The 24,897-nt window shown below is 40.1% G+C and overlaps 1 protein-coding gene and 1 long non-coding RNA gene across 9 annotated transcripts in view; one reads left to right on the top strand and one right to left on the bottom strand.

Moving 5' to 3' along the window:
• Nucleotides 1-15,865, top strand: part of LOC108383984 (membrane cofactor protein) — a 37,190-nt gene extending 21,325 nt beyond the window's left edge. Inside the window, exons 6-14 of one of the 8 annotated variants that reach the window (XM_073217012.1) lie at nt 552-734; nt 1,127-1,171; nt 1,280-1,324; nt 2,446-2,493; nt 6,172-6,216; nt 7,632-7,667; nt 8,163-8,223; nt 11,404-11,478; nt 13,439-15,865. In XM_073217012.1, coding sequence (XP_073073113.1) covers nt 552-734; nt 1,127-1,171; nt 1,280-1,324; nt 2,446-2,493; nt 6,172-6,216; nt 7,632-7,667; nt 8,163-8,223; nt 11,404-11,455 — 515 coding nt within the window. In that variant the 3' untranslated portion in view covers nt 11,456-11,478; nt 13,439-15,865. Of the gene's footprint in view, nt 1-551; nt 735-1,126; nt 1,172-1,279; nt 1,325-2,445; nt 2,494-6,171; nt 6,217-7,631; nt 7,668-8,162; nt 8,224-8,772; nt 8,817-11,403; nt 11,479-13,438 lie in introns of those variants that run through there. The other 7 variants (XM_073217014.1, XM_073217015.1, XM_073217011.1 and 4 more) reach the window with 7 other exon arrangements.
• LOC140844489 (uncharacterized) lies at nt 8,954-12,988 on the bottom strand. The gene is made up of 2 exons (XR_012122893.1): nt 12,283-12,988; nt 8,954-11,738 (listed from the first exon to the last, which is right to left on the bottom strand). It is a non-coding gene; the product is annotated as an uncharacterized lncRNA (long non-coding RNA).
• Nucleotides 15,866-24,897: the final 9,032 nt, after the last annotated feature.

Genomic DNA, 24,897 nt, shown 5'->3' with positions numbered 1-24,897 from the left:
GGACCAGAATATGTACACTGGTCCTTCTGCTTCTTGAACATCCCAGTTGTATGTATTGTTGTCACCTGAGAACTGTCTTTTTTTCATGTCTTTGCGTGGCCACCTTCCTAACTTTTAAATTTGATCTCAAGTGTTACCTTCTCAGTAAAGTCTTCCCTACCTTTCTAAAAAAAAGCAGGGTAGTGCAGTCAGTGTCCACGTGACTTAAAAAAAAAACAGCCTGAGAACTAAAGAGTATCGTAAGTTGCTTTTGAATTTACCCTTAATTTATATGTGGTAGTCAGACCTTTTACAAAACTTGTCAGTAAAGGAAAAACACGTAGGAAAGCCAATAAACCATAATGAAAATCTGTTCTGGGTGGAGAAAAGTTACTAGATTTTTCTAAATCTGTTTACTTAGAATAAAATGCACATATAGTTATCTTTTTTTAAATTAACTTCCTGCCTTTTTTTGTTTCTTTGTTCCCACTAGAAACTACTGCTTTGCACTAGTTTTTCTGGCTTTACATTAAAGTAGCTTTTCATTAATTTTGGAATTTCTCCATTTTCAGTTGTCAAATGTGAACCTCCAAATATTCAAAATGGAAAACTGGAATCAGGATTTTCAAGAAAATATTACTACAAAGCGACTATTGTATTTTCATGTGACGAGGGATATTATTATAAAGACACCAACATAGTTACCTGTGGAGCTGAAAGTACTTGGGAGCCTGGGAAGCCAGAATGCTTTAAAGGTACAAAGGGTGTCTTTTCCTCTTTCTATGTTTCTTTAACATTTCATTTCTTTGACATTAAATATCAGTGATATGGAATAATTGAAAAGAAGCAATTTTAGTATTTAAAAACTGTTATATTTGTTTCAATGACAGATGCATGGCACGATTACAAATTCTGCTGTAGGCATTTTGTGTGTTTTCATAGAGTCTTAGCATGTTATATTCAGCACACAGGTATATTATTTCTCTTGTTCAGCTTTTTTATGTGTAAAAATGGATAGCAACCATTTTGCAGAAAACTGAGGCATGGGAATTTTTACCTAAATAAGTCAAGAGTGAAAAGCATAATTCATACATGAAAAGAAAGCAATAATTCCAAAGTGGTTGATGGTCATCATTATGTTTTCCAGCGCCGATTCCTGCCACTACCAAACCTCCGATTTTGAGTCATTCAGGTTCAGTAACTTCTTGCTTATAATTCTCAAAATCTTTTAAATTACTTGTGCAAATGCTAGCAATAACTCCCCACTACTTGATCCAGTGTACATTATTTTGTTTTCCAGTGGTGACTTCTCCCAGTATAAAAACTCCAATTTCAGCTGTCTCAGGTTTAGTAACTTCGTATTTGTGCTTTACAAAAATCCTTTATATGCATGTGATTTGTGCTTATTCATAATTTTTAGTGATGAAAGGAGAAACACAATTTATAGCCATTTCGTCGTTATATTTAGTGATTATAAAATTATTTTCCATAGTCCACAGATACAAACAGGTATATAAACTTGGGCAAGTTATGTAAACTTTAAATGTGTTCCCTTATCTGTAAAATGATGTAATGCCTTCCCCACTGGTGATTAAGTGAAGTATAAATGGGATGCACTTAAAGCACTTGGCATGTGCCTGCCATACAGGCAGCCCCAAGGTAGCTCCTGTGACTTACAGACAGCATCACGCGAATGGATATTCGTGAAGAGGAAGGCCCAGGGCTTTTGTTTCTTCATGTGTATGTTTTCCGTGCCAGCAACTTTGCTATTTCATTCATTTTGTAAGCCATCTGTTTACTGGGTATATTCCTGGTTCAGTACTATGTTTCATCTGCCAGATTGCACCCAGTTTAGTTCTTTTTATGTAGTACAATTTAAACTGGGGAATTGACAAGGTCTGTATTTCTCATCTACCCTGCCCAGCTCATACAATTACCTTTTTCTTCTTACTGGTGTTTTTATTTGGCAGCAGAAATTAAATTTCAAGCAGCCAAAGGGTAGGAGAAGTCCTCATTTGTTGAAATAAAATGCAGGATTTCTTGCAGGGACTAGTGATCACGACTTGAGAGATGGTTTTGATATGGTGGAAGGAGTTATCTTCCTGATTTCTGTGCTGCTGTCTGGCTGCTCTTTGGTTGCTGCAGGAGCAAAAGTTCACAGGGACAGTGGGAAGAGCGCCAGCCTGCGCAGGCCTTGCCCAGGGTCCTAGTTTGGCCCTGCTGACCCAAGAAACATCATTTCTGTGGGCGTTAGTTCCCTTGTTTAATGAGGGTGTTGAACTCAAATCTCAATTACCAGCTTCTAATCTGTGTGTATATTTCCTATTGTTCTAATGTTTTAAGAATCGAAGGAATTATGCATGCTGAAATGGAAATGAGGAATAATTCAACATTTTTAAAATCAAAATTCAATCCACAATCTTGTGTTGATAAGGCTGGTGAATTGAATTGACTTAATTTTTCCAGGTTCCACGCCTACTCATACAACCACTACTCCAGTTTCAAGTCATCCAGGTTCAGTAACTATTTATCCTACTTATATTGTTAAGAACTTTGTAAGGTGGTGGCTAAAAATGATGTCTTATATTAAGTTGCATTAATTATCGATGAAGTTGAACTTTCTTTGGTCTACATTTAATGCCCTTTACTCACTTTTCTATTAGGTCTGTAGTATATTTTTCTGATTGATTTGTCAGAACTGATTACAAATTAAAGTCCTATTAACATGAAGTGAACGTTTTTTCTAGGTCTTTTCTTCTTTGCCTTACTTTCACCAGTTTTCTTTTTAAGGTTTTTATACTATTGGGTATTGATTGTTTTTTATTACTTTTAATTTCATAGTATACAAAAGTAAATTTGTAAAATTTCAAACATGGATGTATACAGAGTAAAAGATTTTTTAATTTTTTTTCCCTCTTCGATTACTTGAGTTAATCACTTAATTAATAGCATAGGGTCTTTTTGTCTATGTCTGTACATAAGCATCCTTTTATGTGTAGTTATATATATTTTGGTGTTTTTCCCTCAAAAATGGCATTGTGCTATTTATATTTTTTCTGAAATTTACACTTTTTTTTCCACTTCATGGATGGGGATTTATTCCCATCATTTTTAGTGATGACTTCAATATTCTCCTCTTCTAGCCTCCTATCAGTGATCATTTGTATGTGTAGAAGTTTTACATTCAGAGGTGGTTGGATTTATTAATCTTTTCCCTAATGGTTAAGTGTTTTGTGTCTTTTTTGTAAAAGCTCTAGGTCTCCCTCCTGCTGAAACTGCATAGACATTTCAACTATGATTTCTGATTGCATTCTTTACATTTAATCGTTGGTACAACTTAAAATCATTACAGTATATGGAATGATACATCATTTTTCTGTACTTCCCCACCCTCATCCAATGACTGAGTAGCACTATTGGCTGAGTAAATTGTATCCTCTCCAGCTGCTTTAAAGTGTCGATTTTTATCGTACATTAAATTCATAGTTGTTCTGTCATCTTTCTGTCCTTCCAACTCTGTCCATTTCTGTGCTGACACACAAAAAAACATTTTTTTCCCACTGTATTCCTGTGATACGTTTTAATATCTGGCAGAAAACTTCCTTTTCAGAAATGGTCAGGCTACTCTCTCTTAATTTTTCTAGGTCAACTTTAATTTTTTACCATGCTAACCATTTTGAGTATACATTTCAGTGATATTAAGTATATTCATTGTTGTGCAAACATCTCTACTATCTGTCTCAAAGTTTTTTCATCATCTCAAACTGAATCTTCATACCCATTATCTCTCTCCGTCCTTTTTCGCTCAGCTCTGATAACAACTCTTCTACTTTCTGTCTATGAATTTGACTATTCCAAGTAACTCATAGAAGTGAAATCACTTCTGGCTTATTTCTCATAGCATAATGTTTTCAAATTCCATCTATCTTGGCATGTATCTCAGAACTTTATTACTTTTTATGGCTAAATAATTTTCCATTATTTGTATATACTGCATTTCCCTAAAATGTTCATCTGTTGCTGTTAGACGCTTGGGTTGTTTCTACTTTTTGGCTGTTGTGAATAATGTTTCTTTGAGTACTGGTATTCAAGTAACTGAGTCTCTCTTTTGAGTTTTGGGGGTTCTTTACCTAGGAGTAAAATTACTGTGTAATATGGTAATTCTGTGTTTGCCTTTTTGAGGAACAACCTTACAGTCTTCCACAGAGGCTATACTATTTTATATTCCCACAGGAGGTGCACAAAATTTCCAGTTTCTCCACCTCTTTGTCAGCACTTGTTATTTATCTGTTTTGATTATGGCCATTTTACTATATGTGAACTAGTATCTTACTGTGGCTTTTACTTTATTTCCCTAATGATTAGTGATTATCTTTTCATGTCCTCATTGGTATTTTGTATATCTTTAGAAAAATGTCTGTTCAAGTCCTTTGCCTAATTTTGAATTGTTTTTATTTGTTTGCTTGTTATTGAGTTTTAGGAGTTCCTCATTTATTTTGGATACTAATTCCTCATCAGATACATGGTTTACAGATGTTTCCTCCAGTTCTGTGGATTACCTTTTCACTTTTTTGATAGTGCCAATTGATGTACAAAAGTTTTTAATTTTCATGAACTTTCCATCTATTTTTTTCTTTTATTGCCTGTGCTTTTGATGTCACATCCAAGAAATCATGAATCATTACCAGAACCAACATCATGAAGCTTGTCCTCTGTTTTCTTCTAAGAGTTTTATAGGTTTAGCTCTTATGCTGAGTTCTCTGAATCCATTTCAGATTAGTTATTATATAGGTGTAAGTAAGGGTCCAACTTCATTCACTTGTTTGTCAATAATCCAGTTTTCCAAGAACCATTTGTTGAAAAGACTGTCTTTTCCCCATAAATGTCCTTTGGAACCTTGTTGAACATCCTTTGGCCACATATTTGCGGGTGTTATTTCTTGGGCCTCTGTTCTGTTCCATTGGTCTACATGTCTGTCTTTATGCCAGCACCACTCTGTTTTGATTATTCTTGCTTTTTAGTAAGTTTTGAAATCAGGAAGTGTGAGTCCCCTTAACTTTGCTTTTCTTTTTCAAGATTGTCTTGGCTATTCCTAGTGCCTTTGAGGTGCCACATCAGTTATAGGTTGGATTTTTCTATTTCTGCAAATGCATAATCAATATGGTAACGGGTTTCATTTAATCTGTAGACTGCTATTATATAGTATTAACATCTTAATAACAGTATTAAGTTCCCCAATCCATGAAAACAGGATGTCTTTCATTTATGTGTTCTGCAATTTCTTTCTGCAGGGTTTTGTAGTTTTCAATATACAGGTCTTTCACCTTCTTGATTAAGTTTATTCCTAAATATTTTATTCTTTTTGGTGCTATTGTAAATGGAATCATGTTTTATAATTTCCTTTTTAGATTTTTATTGCTTGTGTATAGAAATGGGACTGACTTTTGCATGTTGATTTTATAGCCTACAACTTTGCTGAATTCACTTATTAGATCTAACGTGTGTGTGTGTGTGTGTGTGTGTGTGTGTGTGTGTGTGTGTGTGTGTGTGTGTGTGTGTGTGGTCTTTAGAGTTTTCTATATAAAAGATCATGACATCTGGAACAGAGATCATATAATTTCTTCTTCCCAATTTGGATGCTTTTTATTTCTGTTTGTTGCCTAATTGCTCTGACTAGCACTTTCAATATTATGTTGAATAGAATTGGCAAACACAGGCATCCTGTCTTGTTCCTGGTCTTAAGGGAAAAATTTTCAGTCTTCCATCAATGATTGTGATGCAGCTATGGATTTTTCTCATAAATGGCCTTTGTTATTTTGAAGTTTTCTTCTATTGCACATCAACTTCTAAATCATCTATTAAGCCCTCCTGTATATTTTAATTTAAAATGGAATCACATTTAATCCATAAGCTAATTTTGATAATATACTTAGGATACATTGCTTGCAGTAAACACAGAAGATTGTCACAGGAAGTGTTGCTGAACAGGAAGAATGCTGATGACATTGAGTATAAAATCTATAATATTTGATGATACTACTTTTATGGAGCAACATTAATTTATGTAAGGAAATTTATAAAGGTTTTGTAAAAAGGCAAAAAATCAAAACCTGTGAATGTACAAGTCTTTTAAGTTTTATTTTTTCTTTTATTTTACTTTTTTACTTATTTCCATTTTTTTCTTTTTTCTAGGACGTCCTGATGATGGAACACCACCTAAAGGAACTGAGAATTTAGGTATTATTTTGGTTATTAATAACCATGTGTTTATTGTGAAGCCCTAGAATTCTATCTGGACATATTTCAATTATCCTTAGTTAGAGAAGTAACAACATGTCACAAATGGGTGATAACTGACATTTGTAGTTATGTTAAGAGAACAGATACCATGACAAATGTAAGCAGTAGTATGTATGTATGGACACATGTAGATACTACAGATTTTAAGAGGTACCCCAAATTAAGATTCCTGGTAGGGTGAGATAACCTTCTTAAATGCTGTGGTTATATGGGGGTTAAAATATATAAAACATAACTTGCTTTCCATGTGGTAGTGTTATTTTGTGATGACACTACTGAACCTAAAGGTAATATAAGTTGGGTTAGTTTATTCCTACAACTGGCTGGTGTGGCCAATATTAGGGAGGCGCAGGTAGTTTACACAATATATGTAAAGAAAATGGTGAAGTATAGTTGTGACAGTTAAATGAAATATAAAGATTTAGTCATAAATAAATTATGATTTTTATTTACATTAGGCTAGTTTAGAATCTAGCCTTTTTATAAAAATGTACCTTAAGTTTCTTAACATTTGTCCTCTGAACACTGGTCAAACTGTCATTGTACGAGTAAGTTCAGTGCCATGTTAAGATATTAAACACTTGACAGTTTTTTATTAAATGAAAAGAACAGAGTTAAACATGGTATTTTATGCTCTGACTTATAGAAATTTAATAAGAATAATGGAAGTTGAGAAGCAGAAATACTACTGACAAACATTTCTAAGAATTAAGATTTTGTAGTATTATTTATTGCTGTCTGAATGGTCAGAAATACATAATTTTTATATACGTGCCCTGGCATTTGATTTACATTCTTAGATTCTGCTTGGTAATTAGGACTGTGTGTTAAGTTTTTAAGGGGAGGGGGAGAAGGAGAGGCTGATGATAAGATAAAGTATTCTTAGTGAAGACTTGTAAGTAGCATCTGTGGATAGATTAATAGAATTATTTATAACTTGCTTTTTGGGGGAAAAAAGGGTGATTAACTTTGTAACAAAATCATAAGAAATGAGAATGAATACTGAACTAAACCAAGTATAATGGGATAATATGTTTTTAAAACAGTTCTCCTCTAAGCTAGTGAATTCTTGTCCTAGTAGCCTCTCTAAATACTATGTATGGCAGCTTCAGCACAAAACAGTGAAGGCTGAGATGCCCATTAAGAATTTCATAAGGGGGATCCTAACCCTGGAATCTGGTTGGAAGGGTTCTGTGGTTAATATGACCTGGATGCACTAGCAGTCCTGCCAGAACTCGATTGATCCAGGTTGTCTTTGCTGCAGTTTATGATGGTCTGATCAAAATTAAAATGCAGCTGAAATCCGGAGGCCCATATGTGACCGTGTTCAAACCACTCGCATTTTTTCTCAGGTGGAGGCATCATTGCTGTGATTGTTCTTAGTGTAGGTAAGTATCCCAGACTTTAATACCACTTAAAACATTTCTGTGATGAGGTGTATTTTTTTAAGGATTTTTCAGTTTCTATAGTTTTTAGAACTTGAAATTAAACAGTCTAGAAAAACCTGACTTTTTATGTGATACATGACCTTGTGTTGGCGATGTGTATTCTTTTATATTTTGCATGTCCACTTAGTAGCAAATCCTGAATACTACCTGTGCTTTCAAGATGATTAGCTATATGAGTATGTGTCCCAAATGTGCTTTGGGTACTTTTCTAAATTAAACAGGGACTCTTCTCCAACTTACTGTGGACTGTTTAAATGACTCCAGGGAATTGGATTAGATAGTGAAGAGTCCAGACAAAATATGAATGTGTATGTGTTTAAATAAGATACCACTTTCTAACCACTGAAATGTGACCTGCATTTACTTCTTCTGCCATTTGGATCTTGGTAATGAGTCTTCAGAGTTACACGTCATTTTGTTTCCTTGTTTCTGCAGTTGTTGGCATTGCAGTAATTGCTGGTGGCCTCTACGCGTTTCTTCACAAGAGGAAAAGAGGGTAAATTAAAGCGCGCTTCTTCTAACTTACTGGTCTTTCTCACTGTTGACATACTTCTTTGAGTCTTTTGTTTGTTGTCCGTATCGCATGCCGTCTTCTAAAGCATGCCTTCATGAGTGTGCCATCCGAATTGCATTTGTCTACTAAAAATATTTTCAGCTGGTTTTACTATCTTTGCAATAAGAGTACTCTTGTGCAGAGTTGCTCCACTTATTATGCCTGTAAGAAACATTTCTGTGGGATTTGAGGATTCAGTTCTACAGCAAATCATGGACTATTATGGCATCTTTGCTATCCAGGTTGACCATATTTCCTAAACTGGGACTAGTGGCCAAGATTAAATTGAAGTACTTCACTGTGAAGATTTTGACAGTTGCATTTTTATGATCAAAGTTTCCATTTTTATTCTGTATAACCTAGGGAGTTTAAGAAGCTATGTAGGTGTCTCCTTCAAATTCCTAATTCACTTAGAGTTATTTATATATGTTAAGCTGAGGAATTAAAAACAACACTATTTGATTTCCCTCTTATGTTCTCTTAATTTACTAGGTTGAAGTAAATCTGATGGGGTTAAACTTAATGTTGCTGAGAGGGTAAGATTTACAAGGCACTGCATTCACTTTATCTGTCTTTTTATGTATAAAAATGAAAAAAAGGGGGCCTTAGAATAGAAAAAATGTACAAATACCTGTCTTCTCAGAAAAATGGGTCTTTAAACATCAAACTTAAATTTTAATGAAATAATTTATAATTTAATGAAAGACTTAGAATAAATCCTGGATCTTAGACCAAATTAGGTGCTTTGAAATTTCTAATTTCTGTGATTTTCTTTCCCCATATTGCTTTGAATACAGCTTTTAAATCAAACTAATAATTTTAAAACTATTGGCATTCATGGTTTTATGATATATTTTCCTTTGAGAGTAGCAGTTGGGTTTGGACTATATAGTAAAAGTACATTCTAAACTCATAAAGAATTCAACTTTTTTTATGTTACTGGGTGATCTTTTTTAAATAGCATAATATCTTCATGATTCTTAAATCTCACAATTATGGAACACATGATACACATATTTATTTCTCAATCAGTGGTATATTTTTTAAGTTACATATACACTGCAGTCTGAGTTGAAAATACTATGAATGAAATATTTTTACAAGTCCAAACGTTTTGTGTAGAAATAACTTCTCAAGAAAGCAAAACAAAATAGCCTTCTTTTCCTTTCTTTGTTTACAACATCACTGCATCAAAATACTTAGTTTCTTTAGCAAGTATTAATCAGACTCTCTCTGGTTAACAGTTAATGAGTTTTAAAGCTGAACAATCATCTGTGCACTGTATGCCCAGATTAAAGGGAGGTCCCCAGATCACTATCGGTCTGAGGTTCCATCTCTGATGAGCTCCCAGGTGAGACTGCTGGGCCGGACTGCCCTCCGAGCCCCCGGGTGTAGACTTCTGCTGTGCCCATGCACATTCTTGAAATCTGAGGAAACCCCGTCATGTTGATTGGCAAGCTTGTCTCCTAAGACAACTAGATTTTTTAAAGACTCCTCTTCTATATGTATGCTTTTTAAAAGGGTGTGGGGTAATACTTAAGGTATTTTTTTTAATAACTTAAAAAAATGTTTTTAAAAAGGCAAATATTTTTCGCTCTTAAATGTCCAGAATCTCTTCCCCCCAAATTAGTTGTTGTTGCCTTAGAAAGCATTTTACAAGATTCTAAATGTGTGTAGGTACTTCTGTATTTCTAGGGATGACTCTGGAACCAGGGTTCTAGGGACAATCACAAATTGCTGTTAAAACTCGGTATAAAATGGATTAATGTAAACTTGCATTTATGAGATTTTGGGATATAATTACCCTCCACAGTCTCCATCTCTAACTACAAAAATAGTGGAAGAAGTTATTTTTAAATCCTTACACATATTTAAATTAATTGGTGAAAAATGGCCACCAGGTTAAAGTATTCTGCTATGGTTTCCCATTTCATAGCTCTCAGCTAAGAATAGAAGAGGATCCCGTTGGTCTAACATGGCCCCATCTACCTGGCCCTGGCTTTTCCCTTCCAGTTTTCTTTCTTAACTAATCTCCTACCATGCTTCCTAGTCTGAGAATCCACAGCCCTTGTTCTCTCCTCTGCTACTGCTTGAGTCCCGTTTTGCATGTCATGACTTTGTGGCTCCAAAAAACAGATGCCTTTGTTTACATTAATGTTTTCATTTATTTGTGACTTTTTTCCATAAATGCATGATTTTCTTTACTCGAGTTAAATCATCCCTGAATAAGTGAGAGTTCACTAACAATAAGTTCATTAGAGCTATTTGCATAATTTATGTATTTTATTACCTGTGACTAAATATTTATGTTATAATGTAAGCCTGTTTTAATGTTAATAATGACCAATCCAGTAACTTCATAATTTTTAAGTTGTCTGCTTAAATGAATGTTACAAAAGTTTGTGGGATTTACTATATCTAATGGCTGGTTCAGGTGGTGGGATAGTGACATGAGGCAAAATGCCAAAGGATCAAATTAACTTGAACATTTTATGTTTGGCTCTTAAATTCTTGACCATTCAACAAACTTCAAAAATTTTTAAACAACTAATAAGTAACAAAGATTGTGTAATTAGTGGAAAGAGCACATGAAATTATGAGTTATGAAATTTAGGCCTATCCCAGAGAAATGGGAGGTCATGTGAGACCTTCCCTGAGGTTGACACCAGATGTGCCAGGGGAGAAAACCGCTCGGTGCAAAAGTCAACATGCACCTGAAAATGTGTGACTCATCCTAAAATTGATTTCTAAGACATTGCTTATGGATTTAATAAGATCTCGGTGTACTCCCTCGAAATCTAAGGTGCTAGAGACCAGGACCGCCTCTTACAGTCTTGCTCTGTGAGAGAGTTCACAGTGTTCACTGCAGGCCAGGTGGTTTCAGAGGTAAACTGACTGCACAGAGGTGCAGAGTCCGTTCTGCCTGTAAGTCTTCAAAGCGAAAGAGCTTCTCGCGCAAGGTGCCTGTTCTGGACTGGACGGCCAGGACCGCCCTTGTCATTGTGAGCGGATTGTCTCCCCCGCCTCACCCTCTGCCGTGGACTTTGTCCCACTGATGCGCCGCTCACTTCCCCTGGTTTGGTGTCACGAGTTTATTCTGCCCTTTTCCCTTCCTCTGTTCAGCACATACCTAACTGGTGAGAGCCACAGAGAAGTAAAATTTATTTCTCTCTGAGAAGAAGCTTTTATCATTAAAAGGTATCTGCTTTCTGTGTTTGTTTTGAGAGATGTCCTTTCTTTTGAAAAATGTCCGATGAATATTTGGGTAACAATAACATGAGCTAAGATACGCTGGCAGTAAACATCACAGAGGACACAGATTCCTGTTCTCTGCTAAGTTGCTGAGGTTTTCTTACACCGTTCCCGCTCTGCACATAAGTAGCGTGTACTGACAGGCGCTGACGTGGGCTCCGGGAGGGGCGTGTCGCCTTGTCCTTTCATCAGACTGTGATGAAAACCTAAAAGTGAGGGGATTTTTTAGCCCAATGGGAAATAATCACAGAATCTGTTCATTTTAAGTTCAGGGAGGATAAATACCTTGTTGTAGAACCCAAAATACATTAAATATTTTCAATATAATTTCAATTCATAAATATTAATTCTGTCAAGGCATTTATCTGTTTCCTTTGACAGGATATCTTTACCATATGAAAGAAAAACCAACAAAAAAATTCTTAATTTGGAAAATAAGTAATTGTATTACCTTAAACCCCCTGACCTCCTCCACCTTCCACCTTCTGCCCTTGAATTGGCATGAATTGGAAGTGTCCCTCCATTTGTGCCAAAATGTGCCCCCGTAGCTGGGAAGGGGGAGCTGGGTATCCCACCACTTACCGTGGGAGGCGTTACCCTCAGTTACAATCAAGCGCTTGGGAGCAGATTCTGGAAAGGCCAATAGGAAGGGCAGTTTCTTGGTAAAAGCAAAACGGTGTCTGCTCACAGGGCCAGAGGGGAAGGCACAGTGTAGTAGAACTGGCTGTCTACCCAGCCCTGTGCATTTACCTGCTTGGTCTCCAAATTCCTTTGAAGCTCAAGCCCACCAGGAAAGGAGTTCAGGTTCCTGAGCTTCCAGATATCTGTAAACATTTCAAGTTAATTTAATGAATACTGAAGTTAATATAAAATAAGTGTAGTTAGTAATTTAGTTTCAGATTTTTATCTTCAAATTCATTATATCAAATAAATATTTCTTTAAATTTATAGTAATGCTTATTTATCTTTCTCATCATATACTGGATGTCTATTTAAAGCTACTTATAGAAAAGGATTCCAAAACTACAGAAAAAAAAAATGTACTGACTTTGAAAAATAGAAAAATACAGTGGTTTCTTAGTCTGCTACAGTTAATTTCTGAGGCAAGAACTAGACAGTGTTTTCCAATTCTGCTGTTACAGCCATTATTGGCAACTGAGGATCCCAAAAGTGGCTAGTTCAACGTAAGATGTGCTATAAGTGTAAAATACACAACAGATTTCAAAGACTTAATATGAAAAAAATATAAAATATATTGCTAAATGTTAGTATTTTGGCTGTATTGGGTTAAGTAAAACGTATTAAAATAATCTTGCCTGCTTCTTTTAGTTTTTAAAATGTGGCTTGTAGAAAAAAATTACCTGAATGACTCACCTTATATTTCTTCGGACAGTTCTGGACTGGAATAATAGATTTTAGCAAGATGTAGTTATAGTGTGAGATGAACTTTAGGTATTAGGAGAATCTCTCACCTGAAGACGATTGACAGTGAGTGACAAATAAGGCAATATTGAACTTGAATACTATTGGAATTGTTACCTTTCTAAAAGTTTTATCTCAGAGCCAGATTTAAAATTGTATTAGGAAAACACGTTTCTCTCCAGTCTTTCCTACTGGCCCTAAATTAAAATGAAGAAGTATTTATTAAATACTTTGTATGGCAAACACTAGTTCTTGTTTTTGAAGGGAGTTAAAAATATAATACAGGGAGAGAGAGAAGAAGGGTTTGTAGAAGACAACTAGTTGAACACTTGAAATTAATTTGAAAGAATCATTGATTTCCTAGTTCAGGGACTTTGAATACTACAGATTTTTTTTTTAATTGTCTATTTTGTACGTGACCTTCTGAAATTGAGTTTCTGTACTTTCGTTTATCTCTAATGCTACCTTTTACCTTGCCTTGTAGGGAAACAGAGGTTAGTGCTGCATACAGCACTTACCAGAATAAATCAACCAATCCGGCATAGCAGACACACAAACTGGTGCATCAGTTTATCATTTGATCTGTTAAAATGTTAAGGCCTACTAAATTCATACAGCTACCATACTAGGAAACAGTATGGAGATTCCTTAAAAAAATTTCAAAAGAACTGCCTTATGATCTGGCAATTCCACTTCTGCCTTTATATGCAAAGGAAATGAAATTGCTGTGCAGAAGAGATAGTTGTTCCTGGCTATTGCAGCAACATTTACGAGAGTCAAGATGTGGAAAATGTAAATATCATCAATGGATAAATTGAGAAAGAAAATGCTTTGTATATATACATTGGAATACTGTTCACTCATGAAGGAAAGCCTTCCATTTGTGATCACATGGGTAGACCCTCAGAGCGTTATGCTAAGTTGAAATAAGTGAGACAAAGAGAGGCATATATGATCTCACTTATATGTGGAATATAAAAAAACACCCAATTGAAATAGAAATCTGATTGATGCCAGAGGTGGGAGATACAGGGTTGGGGAAATTGGGTGACAACTGTAAAAGGCATAGATTTCCAGTTAAAAGATAAACAAGTACTGGAATGTAATTAATGTACAGCATGGTGCCTATAATTAGTACTATTATATTGTATATTGGCAAGTTGCTAAGAGAGTAGATATTAGACAGTTTTGATCAGAAGCAAAAAAATTTTTTTTGTAACTGAGGTGATGGATGTTAAATCTATTGTGATCATTTTACAAAATGTTACCAAATGATTACGCTATACACCTTAAACTTGTACAATGTTGTATATCAGTTTCATGTCAATAAAACTAGAAGGAAAAAAATAGCCTATAAAAGTTATCCTCTAGTTTCCTTCAGTCTTTTGAATGCAACTGTTAAGACAATGCTAACATTTTAATGTGACTTGATTGCAGTCACCGTCCTTGGATGCTGCTTTAAACGTGTGCATTTGGATATGAACATCTTGTCTGTTTTCACTTAAATAACACATGCATTTATAGGGAATGTCAACACAGTATGTAGCCCTGGTAGTCTTAAGGTTGGAAATGACTTTTTTTTTTTAAGAAAATCTTGAACTTTAGTGATTGATATAGTTCCAATTGACATTACATTCTCATTTGTAAAGGAAGTGATTTTGAAATCTTTTTTCAGTGATTTAGATTAAGACTCTTTTAAGAATCATTCTTTCAACAACCAACGTGTTTTATATATTGTTTATTGTCAAAAGTCTTTAGAAATAAGTGTTCACAACTTCAGCCCAGAACAAGAACAGTGAAAAATTGGGATTTTGAACAAGTTTGATTTCTCTAAGAATATGACTGGAAAATACTCAAAGTTAATAGGGTAAAATTCTATTCTTAAAAAATTAGTTGTAACTAAAAATCATTTATGATCAAAAGCAGCTACAAGGTTAATGTATGGCATTCATCTTCACCTTTTATCAATAAACTGGTCTAGGAAATAATTCAGAATCAGCTGCCTACTTTTGTAGAAGTGACAGGGCCCGCACACCCATAGTGAGAATGCCTGCTCCCAGTACAGAGGGCACTGCGGCCTTGTCCTCTTTTAGGGCATCTTCTTAAAGGGAACTCCACACTTTAAGAACTAGAAAATCCCCTCTAAATTCTGGCTATGGGTGATTTTTTTTCTCCCTACGTGAATAAGGAGATGTCTTTCCTTAAGCATGTTATCTAAAACTAGGCAGTTTTGCAGGGAATAAATTCATCTGAGAGCCTCCGGTTGTATCGGCATCTTAGTCTTTGTGAGCATCTGACCTCATCTGCTGAAAGGCAGATTGAAAATGAAGACACGTATTTCAGAAAAGGAAACTTAACTTTGCGAATTTGCTGTTGGTTGTAAAAAGGGATGAAAAAAGGAAACAGCTGAGGTGGCACTTTATACTCTGGAGGAATAGATCGTGGCTCTCAAGTCCTCACACCAGGCAGGGGTCTTTCAAATAAGCCAGTGGGCAGAGGTGGGACCACCACTCCAATTCCAATTCCATTTTTACAGGCTTTGTTTTACACTTTTATATTTAGTAGCACAAACGGGCCAAAGAATGGTTGCCTTGAGAAGGAGATGGCTGGGAATCCTGAGTGACCCGGTGGCAGTACTGATTTACTCTAGGCCGTGTTTGTTGTACTGTAAGTGTCCCTTCCCTTTGTGATCTCAGGCAGGTACTTTAGGAAGAGAAGCTTGAGCAGAAATAGACAGGAATTCTGAATTAAATCTGAAGTTGAAGTTTTACTGTACCTGGTTTCACATACTTTTCAAGAACATAGCACTTGTTTAGAAGGCGTGGCTGTACTATTAATATTTTTTAAAGCCTGATTGAGGCATTTTCAACCAAAGATTGTTATGCTTACCAAAATAAACTTTTATAGTAGTTTCTGCTTCAGGTTTTTCTACTTAATTTATATGTGAGGTTGAACTATGGGTATAAAGTATGTTGTCTGTCAAATAATTTGTCAAATATGTGGGGAAACCAGTTTTTCTAGAGAAGTTGGTTTAAATGAGGGTAAAGAAGCATATTTGAATTTGCCATTTTTTTTAATTGGAGGAATGTATTTGCATGTATAGAGGTCTTCATTATTCATTTTTGAAAATTGGACCTTCAAATCTAGTAAATAAAATGTGGGTTTGCAGAAATTTCCTTTGTGATGATGCATCTGTTTCCCATGTGTTTTATCTCAAGTCAGAGTCCGCTTCTGATCATGGCCCATCATCTTTAACCACTCCACCCTGACAGTCACATATCTCCCACCCCTCTCATCTCAGAGCCTCAGGGATGCCCGAGCTGCTCCTCTCCCAGCCTAGCTCTGGCCTCCTGCTCAGAGGCGTCAGTCACGCCACATTACCTACAGCATCGAGTCCAAGTTTCAGAGCAGGACACTTGAAGTCTTCCTACAAGTAACTGCCAGCTTTCCTAACCAGCCCTTCTCTCTGCTACACATCTTCCCATAACCTACTCAGCCAAGCCAGACCGTCTGCCCTGGGCCCTCTGCTGTTTTCCTAGGTAGGTCACTGTTGCCTGAGCACCTATGTCCCTTAGGTCTGGGGCACCTTCCAAGGCCCAGCTCAAACACTGCCCTTTCTGTGGAGCTTTTCCTGATTTTTGATCAGCTGTCAGGACCTTTGATATTACCTAGCCGTGAGTTAACCACATTACATATCTTCATGTGTCTGGTAGAAGATATTCTTCCACATCACTTTACTGCATGGTATGGCTAAATAACTAAAAACCGGGAGTCCCAACAATGAAAGTGTAAAATTTGGTTTGTGTAACTAAAAAAAATCTTTCGCTTTTTGCAGATTGAAATTAAAAAATCAGATGCTAGGTTTCAGAGCTCAGGCCTCAGTGTTTCTCAGCCATGGCTGAACAGTGGACTCACCTGGGAGCTTTACTGCTCCCTGGACCCCACCCCCTACACATGTCTCTAGTAGCTGGGATGTGACCTAAACATAGGGATTTTTTTAAGCTTCCCAAGTGATGCTTAATACACAGCTAAGATGGAGATCTGCATTAGTGTTTCTCAAGTCACATGTCTGTTTCTACACATAAACTTATAAAGACATGGTAAAGTCTTATATTTCAAAATAATACTGGGGTTTTATTTAACCTATTTAAAAAATCAGAAAATATCTAAGACTTGAATTATGTCTTATCTCCTGGCTAACCAGACAAGGTTATCAGTGGTTTAAAAAATAGGAGCAATCTTTCCAATATCAGGACAGGATGAAAACTAGGTTTATTATAAAGAATTCACTTTATAAGTTTTATTTGGCTTTGAGACAACCATATATTCTAAAAGTTGTAATAATTAAACTTTTAAAGTGACTTAACAAAAAAATTTTGTGCAAAAACGCTGGAAAGACCTGGGATAGGCAGGAACTGAATTTTCACTGTTAAAAGAGTTCCTAGATATAAAGAATATAAGCAACTCTGATATTCTCAAAGTTGGTAATACCTGACATTTTAACCAAGAATGGACTTTTTTGTATATTAAAAAATTTGCATAGTTGTTATCAAGAGGATTTCATAGTCTGACTACTGACTTCCAGAAGTGAGGCAAAACTGAGTGACTGTACATACAGATTTTTCTTTCCCCCTGAAGCTGTATCGCTTTCATCATTTCCAGGCACATCCAGAAGTTATACTAAAATGAAGCGGTCAGCCTCTAGAAATCGTAGCACTGCTGCCCTCTTGTGGACTGTTCAGGGCATTGACAGTCTCTTCCATGGTTTTTCAAACTCATTACTCAGAAGTTTCCATCATTGCTGATTCACAGAAGCCCTCTTTCAGTTCCATTTTGGATCTAGTATTACCTAGCTCTTTCTGTTCTCCTTCTATGAAATAAACATTTTTAAAAGGGCTAAGCCCTGCCATTTAATGCTTAAACCTGGGGGAAGTATAATACTGGAGTCTGTAGTCAATAAACTATTTTTCATTCCCTCGCTTACATGCTTACATACCAGCAGAAGGGTAACCAAGTGCGTAAGCATAGATGACATTGAGAAAGTGACCCACCGACTCCTGACTTGCTAGCCCAGGAAAACCTGTATAGGGTAGTGAAACTGATGTTAGCAGGAGAAGCCACTTAGGTTGTATAATTTACTTCCCTTACGTAACTTTAAAAACCAGGTGATCATGTTACAGTGGCAAGCCTTGTGCCAACTATGGGAGGGAAGAAAGAGCTCTGGCGGCCTGGTGCTTAAGGCTGAGGCCTCACTGACAGTTGTGGAAACTACTGCCGCTCTGACGAGCACTTAGAGCGTGAGGGGAAATCACTGGTCCTGTGATCCCCACTGCCACGTGAAAGGTCCTTCAATTTGTATTTGCTGTGGGATCCAATCATGGGGAGAATTCCTTGGGTAGGATCCCATTACCACCATGCTTCCCGAATTTTCGTGTGCAAGTGAATCATCGTGATCTTGTTAAAGTGCGAATTCATACTTATTTGGTCTCAGGTGGGGCCTGAGCTCAGTCACTTCTCCAAATTCCACACGCTGCTGTTTGGGGCAGGCTGTACACTGGCCTCCAGAGATACTGGAATCCTAACACTGGGCCTTGTGGATGTCACCTATATGGCAGAGTGACTTTGCACATGAGATCTTGGATGGGGATAGTAGCCTGGATTATCCAGGTGGGGACCTAAATGCAATTCCAAGTATCCTTGTAAGAGGAAGGCAGAGGGAGACCTGAGGACAACAGAAGGCCATGTGACCACCGCAGCAAAATGCTACCCTGCTGGCTTTCAGGACGGAGGAAGGGGCCGCAAGCCAGAGAACAGAACGCAGCTCTAGAAGCAGCTGGGAAAGGCAAGGAAGCTGATTCTCCCCTGGCACCTCTGGAGGGGGCACGGCCCTGCCAACGCCTTGATTTCAGCCCGGAAACTCATTTCAGACTTCTGACCTCCCACATTATGAGAACACATGTTTTTAAGTCACTGATATTGTGTGAATGTTTGTGTCCCCCCAAATTCCCATGTTAAAATCCTAACCCTCAAAATGATCGTGTTAGGTGGGGCCACCAGGAAGTGGCTCACTCATGGGTTAGTGTCCTTCTAAAACAAAGACCCAAGGAAGTTCCCTCGGTCCTCTGCCATCGGAGTTAGAGCTGGAGGGCATCACCTGTGAGACAGACAGCTGGCTCTCCCCAGACCCCAAATCTGCCAGCCCCTTGATCTTGGACTTCCCAGCCTCCCAAACCCTGAGAGACATGTTCCTGATGTTTCTAAGCTGGCATGTTGCTAGAGCAGCCCAAGGAGACACAGACACACACCAAGCTTGTGGGACTTGTTACAGAAGCCACAGGGAACTAATACCCCGGTGCCAGGGGTCCTTGGCCACTGAGTAGTGAAGCCTCCGAGAGGCAGGACCACTGAGGGGCTCTCCTCCGTGAGGAGCGTTAGAATCACCCAGGAAACTTTAAAACAAAACAAAAAATCAATGTCCACAGTCCATCCCAGAACAGTATGAGAAGAACCTGTTGGGAAGGGACTATAAACCACTCATTTAGAGGCTTCTTGGCTGAATGTACCCAGGAGGTGGGGTGGGGCGCTATCACATCAGAACAAACACAAAATACACTTCCTCGTGCTCGAGGAGAACTCTCAAGCCGCCTTGAGATAGGGATACAACAGTCAGCTAGGTAACCCCTCAAACATACACCAGCTTCTCAATATGCAGGCCAACATCTTACATGAAGAAATATCAAATTCCAGACTTCACATGTTCTGTTTCACCTAAATCGGTCAACGATTTGACTTGCCTCGTATTAAGAACCCATCAGCATTTATTTCCACAGATGGGAATTATTTGCCATACAGCTTACATGAGGTTTGCGCGTGCCTCCAATCCAACACCTCTTCTCTACTTAACACATTTACAGCTAAAACTGTGGTAAAATCTAGGCAAGTGGGTCCCCTGCCCCAAACATTTTCTATCGATGTGAATACCATGGTCTCCAAGACCAGGTTCAGGCCGCCTGCAGAAGAAACATTCTGCTTACTAATTCATTACGAAAACCACCTTGGAGTAACGATTCTAGGCGACGGGCTGTCAGCATCCAGATGAATAAAGGCAAAGTCTTGTTGGAGAGGTACCTCAGTTCCTGGGGCACGCGCTGCTGCTCAGGACCTAGCCAGGTGCTACGGTCTACAATTAAGCATTCACCCACAAGCTTATGGAAAAGACGTCTCAAGGCCTCGTTTCTGGGCCTGGATGCCGATCTTGATCTTCCAGCATTTCTAGCATTCAGGGACCGGCATCAACGCTCCTTGGCAGAATCCGTGTCTCCTTGTTTTATATGTACAGTAGCCAGGTTGGAGCTTGGCACTAGGTAGATGAATCAGAAATCGTTCAGTTGGCTACAATGACCCACAGCTGTTACACATGCTTAGGCACCACTGGAACCTACCTCAGTGCAGAGGTGAATAAAACAATTTAGGGTCTTAACTATTCCCACTACCACATCCTGGGGATTAGAATATAGATTCTTCCATCAACAGCCCGAAACAGCACTGCAGCTGCAGTGAGGGGGTACATCTCCCCCACAGGAAGTTCTCCCAGATGTTTCACACACCCTCCGCCCCAGCCCCTGGGCAGGGCCACCATCTGGGGGAAGACTGGCAGCATGTGGATTTTGGAAAGGGTCCCAGGTGGCTGAGCTGCCACTGAAGTGCCACCAGCAGTTCACAGTTGGCTACCCATCTCCTGTGCAGAAAGCTGTCAGGAGCTGAAGATTCCCCAAACTTAACGCCCTGTGAGGTTTCATCAGGCTAGTAGCTGACCACCTTTACAGAACTGGTTTGCCCCATCTAGGGGGTTGTCTTTAAAAAAACTAAGAACCAGAAGTAGAACGCCTCCATCTCTGATTATGAAACTGAAATAATCAGGCTGCTCCCCTGAAGGGCCATGTGACAGGATGTTCGGTTAAGCAGAACTTTTTCCAACCGACACTGACGACAGAGGTGCTGGGCTATGGCCCATTTAGAACCAACTGTCAGCTTCCCATTCAATATGCGGCCCCTCTCAGCCCAGGGGTGCAACATTTTTCTCTTGCCTCTCATTTTATTTCTTGGCTCACAGCATTTCATTCTTGTATTAATTGGCTTCATTTTTAATGTCTGTCTGCTGTGACCTCTCCAAATTCTCTACGAAGGGGGTAAGGCCAGCGGAGCAAATGATCTTTTCAGGGCCCTGCTTCTCATCATCACGGAATTATGAATGGAAAGCAACAGATGTGAAACAAAGACATGATGAATCGAACACAGTAAAATATTTATTAAGGTCACAATGCACGATTAGACTCTTCTTAACGGAAAGATAATTCAAGAGCAACCAATTTATAAAGTTTGCCGCACTACCACATTTCAACAAAACAGAGAACATCAGATAAATTATAGTGATCTGCGTGAAAGATCCATTAAGTTATCTTACCTCTGCAGTAAAGTATCACAAATGCAGTTAGTACCATAAAGTCAGTAGGAGTGATCTTCCTGGCCCACTCCGCCCATCCATCCTCCGGGAACGCACAGGCTGTGCTGAGCGGACTTGGCAGGAGGCTTCGAGGCCGCTGCTTTTCCCCCTACATCATAACCGATTTCAAATGGTGCTAGACAAAAACAGACTCTGAACACCAGGAGAAATCGGTCAGCCTGTGTAAGAGATGGGTCCGGGGGTGCTCCTGGGGGGCCCGCACTGGCAACGCAGGGGGCAGGTGTGGCGTCAGCCGCGCTGCAACTGAGCTGAATGTTCGCAGACGCCTACAGCAGGCGGGCAGTGCCGACGGGACGCAACAGGCGTGCGGGGGCACAGGCCCCTCCCCTCCCTGCTTCAGTCCATGACCCAGCCCAGCACTGCCCAAGGCTACCGGGGGGCACCCGCTGCCAGTGGGGAGCGCGTCACAACCGACGGCCCTACTTGAGCCGCTGAGTGTCTCTGAAGCACACCCACCCCCTCCCGCACTGTCACCCCTCCACGGCCCAACACAAGAGCGCGTTTTGCTTTGCAAGGTCTTCCTCTGCACCCCGCTCAGGAGGCAGGCCAGGAGCCCGTCCCGCCCGCCGCAGCCCCTCTGCAGTCGGCCCTTCGCTGCGCTGCAATTCTTACTCCTAAAACACTGATTTCAAATGGTGCTAGATACAAAGATGGGAAAATCTAAGCCACCATGTGAAACCAGCTTCCAGAAGAAGAGGATCTCACTGAAGAAACGAGGGAGATGCACTAGGAAGGTCCAGCCTCTGCCCTGAGGAGCAACGTCTTCTCGCAGTTCCACTGGTGGTGTGACCGCAGACACATTTCCTCTGATACCACAGCCGAGAGAGAGAGAGAGAGAGAGAGAGAGAGAGGAGACACGTAGCACCTGTACCTTTCGGGGTCCCTACCAGTTCCTTAGGCATCTACATCCAGGCTGGTATTTGTTACGGCTCCTGGAAGGAAAGGAACGTGCCACTCCAGGGAAAAGGGAAGGAAAATTTGAACGGAGTTGTGCTCTTGACTGGTCGCATAGTCTGCTCGGGCCTGAGAAAGGCCGAGCAGCGTGACAGTGGGGCTCGGGGAAGGCGGCGGGCACAGCTGGTGACTCACACAGACGACAGCGGTACAGCGAATCCTAGGTAATTCTGCTTAATTCCATAACCAGTCCCTTCTAAGTTGTTGTATGTGATGGAATAAAGTAGCCAAAATGCATTAGTATCTACGTTAGTATGTATGGCCCAGCTTTGTAAAATATTTCACATATGCAAAGTGTTTTGTGTTTCATCATCTCACTTCATCAGGAAGTGAGCCCCCCGTCTGTCTACGGGGCTCCAGCCACCACACAGCAGTGTGTGCCAGGGACAGGCAACCCTTCCCGGTGCCCCATTCGGGGAGAGCACAGGCTTCCTTCCCAGCATTATGGAAGCGCCAGAGCATTCCTATATGACCCAATAAATGGCAGTTTCATTCAACATCTAGTGTGCCACAAAAATCTGGTGTCCTAAATTGTATTAAGTAGATAATCCTCTAACACAAGAATAGAGTTTTATTTGTTATTTTCATTCAGCCTGAAAATAAAAATTGCAAACTGTATTCAAATTCGATTTCCCACCTCCTAATTGTATCTTCGTCTCCAGTTGTCTGAAGCCAAGCAAACATGCCTGTATTTCCTCTGATACCACAGCCGAGAGAGAGAGAAAGAGGAGACACGTAGCACCTGTACCTTTCGGGGTCCCTACCAGTTCCTTAGGCATCTACATCCAGGCTGGTATTTGTTACGGCTCCTGGAAGGAAAGGAACGTGCCACTCCAGGGAAAAGGGAAGGAAAATTTGAACGGAGTTGTGCTCTTGACTGGTCGCATAGTCTGAAATGCAAGCAGAGGCTATTTCCATGTTCACAGAAGAAACTGCCCCTACCACAGTTCAACAGCTTGTCCACAGGTGCAATGACTAGGAAATGGTGTAGATGCAGCTCTAACTCCAAAGTCTGTGCTCCTGCCCCTCTGCCCCCTGCCTCCCGCTCCACAGCTGAACCATCTCTGTTCTCAATTATGAGCAAGACTGGGGCAGGGAGAATCACGGGCAGTATTTTTGCCCAGAAGTAACATGTTACCGATGATACAACACATAAACTCACGTGGCGACAGGAGCTCAGCGGGCCTCCAAGGGCCCAGGTGGTTTGAGGGCTCCCACTTTGTTCTCCTGCATCTCTGGTGCCCCTGTGCCCTCCCATGGCCGTGGCAGTGGAGACCACGGCAACATCTGCACAGGACTCCCGAGTGCTTTGGACACCAGCCTAGCCCTGCAGGCCTCTGAGGCCACCCGCTGTCAACAGCTGGACCCCGTAGATCAGGTCATGTAGGGTTTTAAGGTCACAGTGAGTGTTAAATGGCTCCACTATACCTTCGGATCTGAATCCTATGAAATGAGGGGGTTGGAGTTCTACACTGCATAATTCTCAGCTTTTCTGCTTTTTACTTTCACCACACACTTCTTCCTTGGCAACTCCCTGTCGCCAGCATCCCCAAAACCCTTTCCTAAGGAGTCGTCCCTCAGGTCTCCTGAGTGATCCACTCCTCCTCCCCGCCGAGGCCTCTGCGTAAGCGGTTCCCTCTCCTCTCCCGGGGACGCTCTCCATCCGCTCCATCCCGGAGCCACCTCCTCCCGCCAACCCACCCAGGTAACCCAGGCCTAAGCCGTCCTCCAGCAATCAAGAGAGCGTCCCCCAGTCCAGCCAGGTCATCTGTCACAGCATCTTGGGCTTGCCCTTCAGAACACATTTATGCCACGTAGTCATCAGGGTGGCAATCGCTGTCTCTCCTGCCCCCCAGGGCATGTCAGCCCAGAGCTCAGAGCAGCGGCTGCACACAGAAGAGCAGCAGCCGCCACCGTGGAACTAACAGGCGCGCACTGCAGTTCGGGCTCTGGACTCCTGAGCTCTAAAACACTCTCAGTCGGAAGAAGACGCTAGAAATCATTCACAACACACCACTGTAAACACTCTAAAAGAAGGTGTGTGTTGGGGGGAAGTGACCTTAGAACCAAAGCCTTCTGCCCTTCCAATCCCACTGGATAAAAGGTCTGTTCAGATGTCAGCCCTCCCAACAGAACCAGGCTTCTTCTCTCAGAATCTGCTGAGCAATGACTCACTTACCTGAAACAAGCTGGTGTTTTGTTTCCTAGCTGGATGTAGCCCGGCAGTTTGGAATAGGCTGGAAGGGGCTTGACCTTCACCTGTGAGGAGGCAGCCCCTCAAAGTTCCAGCCCACTGCTGTCAACGGCCGGTGGCAGGATCTCCCATCTTGGCCTAATGGCCCATGAAAACTGGCCAGTAGAAAAGGGCTTGGTGGGTTGCCTGGGAAGGAAGGCCGCCCACCCAGAAGGGTGGATTATGTCAGCTCTGGGAGGGGCCGGCTTGCAGGAAGACGGTTTGGGGAACA

Source organism: Manis javanica, chromosome 11, assembly GCF_040802235.1.
Source record: "Manis javanica isolate MJ-LG chromosome 11, MJ_LKY, whole genome shotgun sequence".
Taxonomy (NCBI): domain Eukaryota; kingdom Metazoa; phylum Chordata; class Mammalia; order Pholidota; family Manidae; genus Manis; species Manis javanica.
The sequence above is the reverse complement of the archived record's forward strand: the minus strand, read 5'-3'. Positions and strand labels throughout refer to the sequence as shown.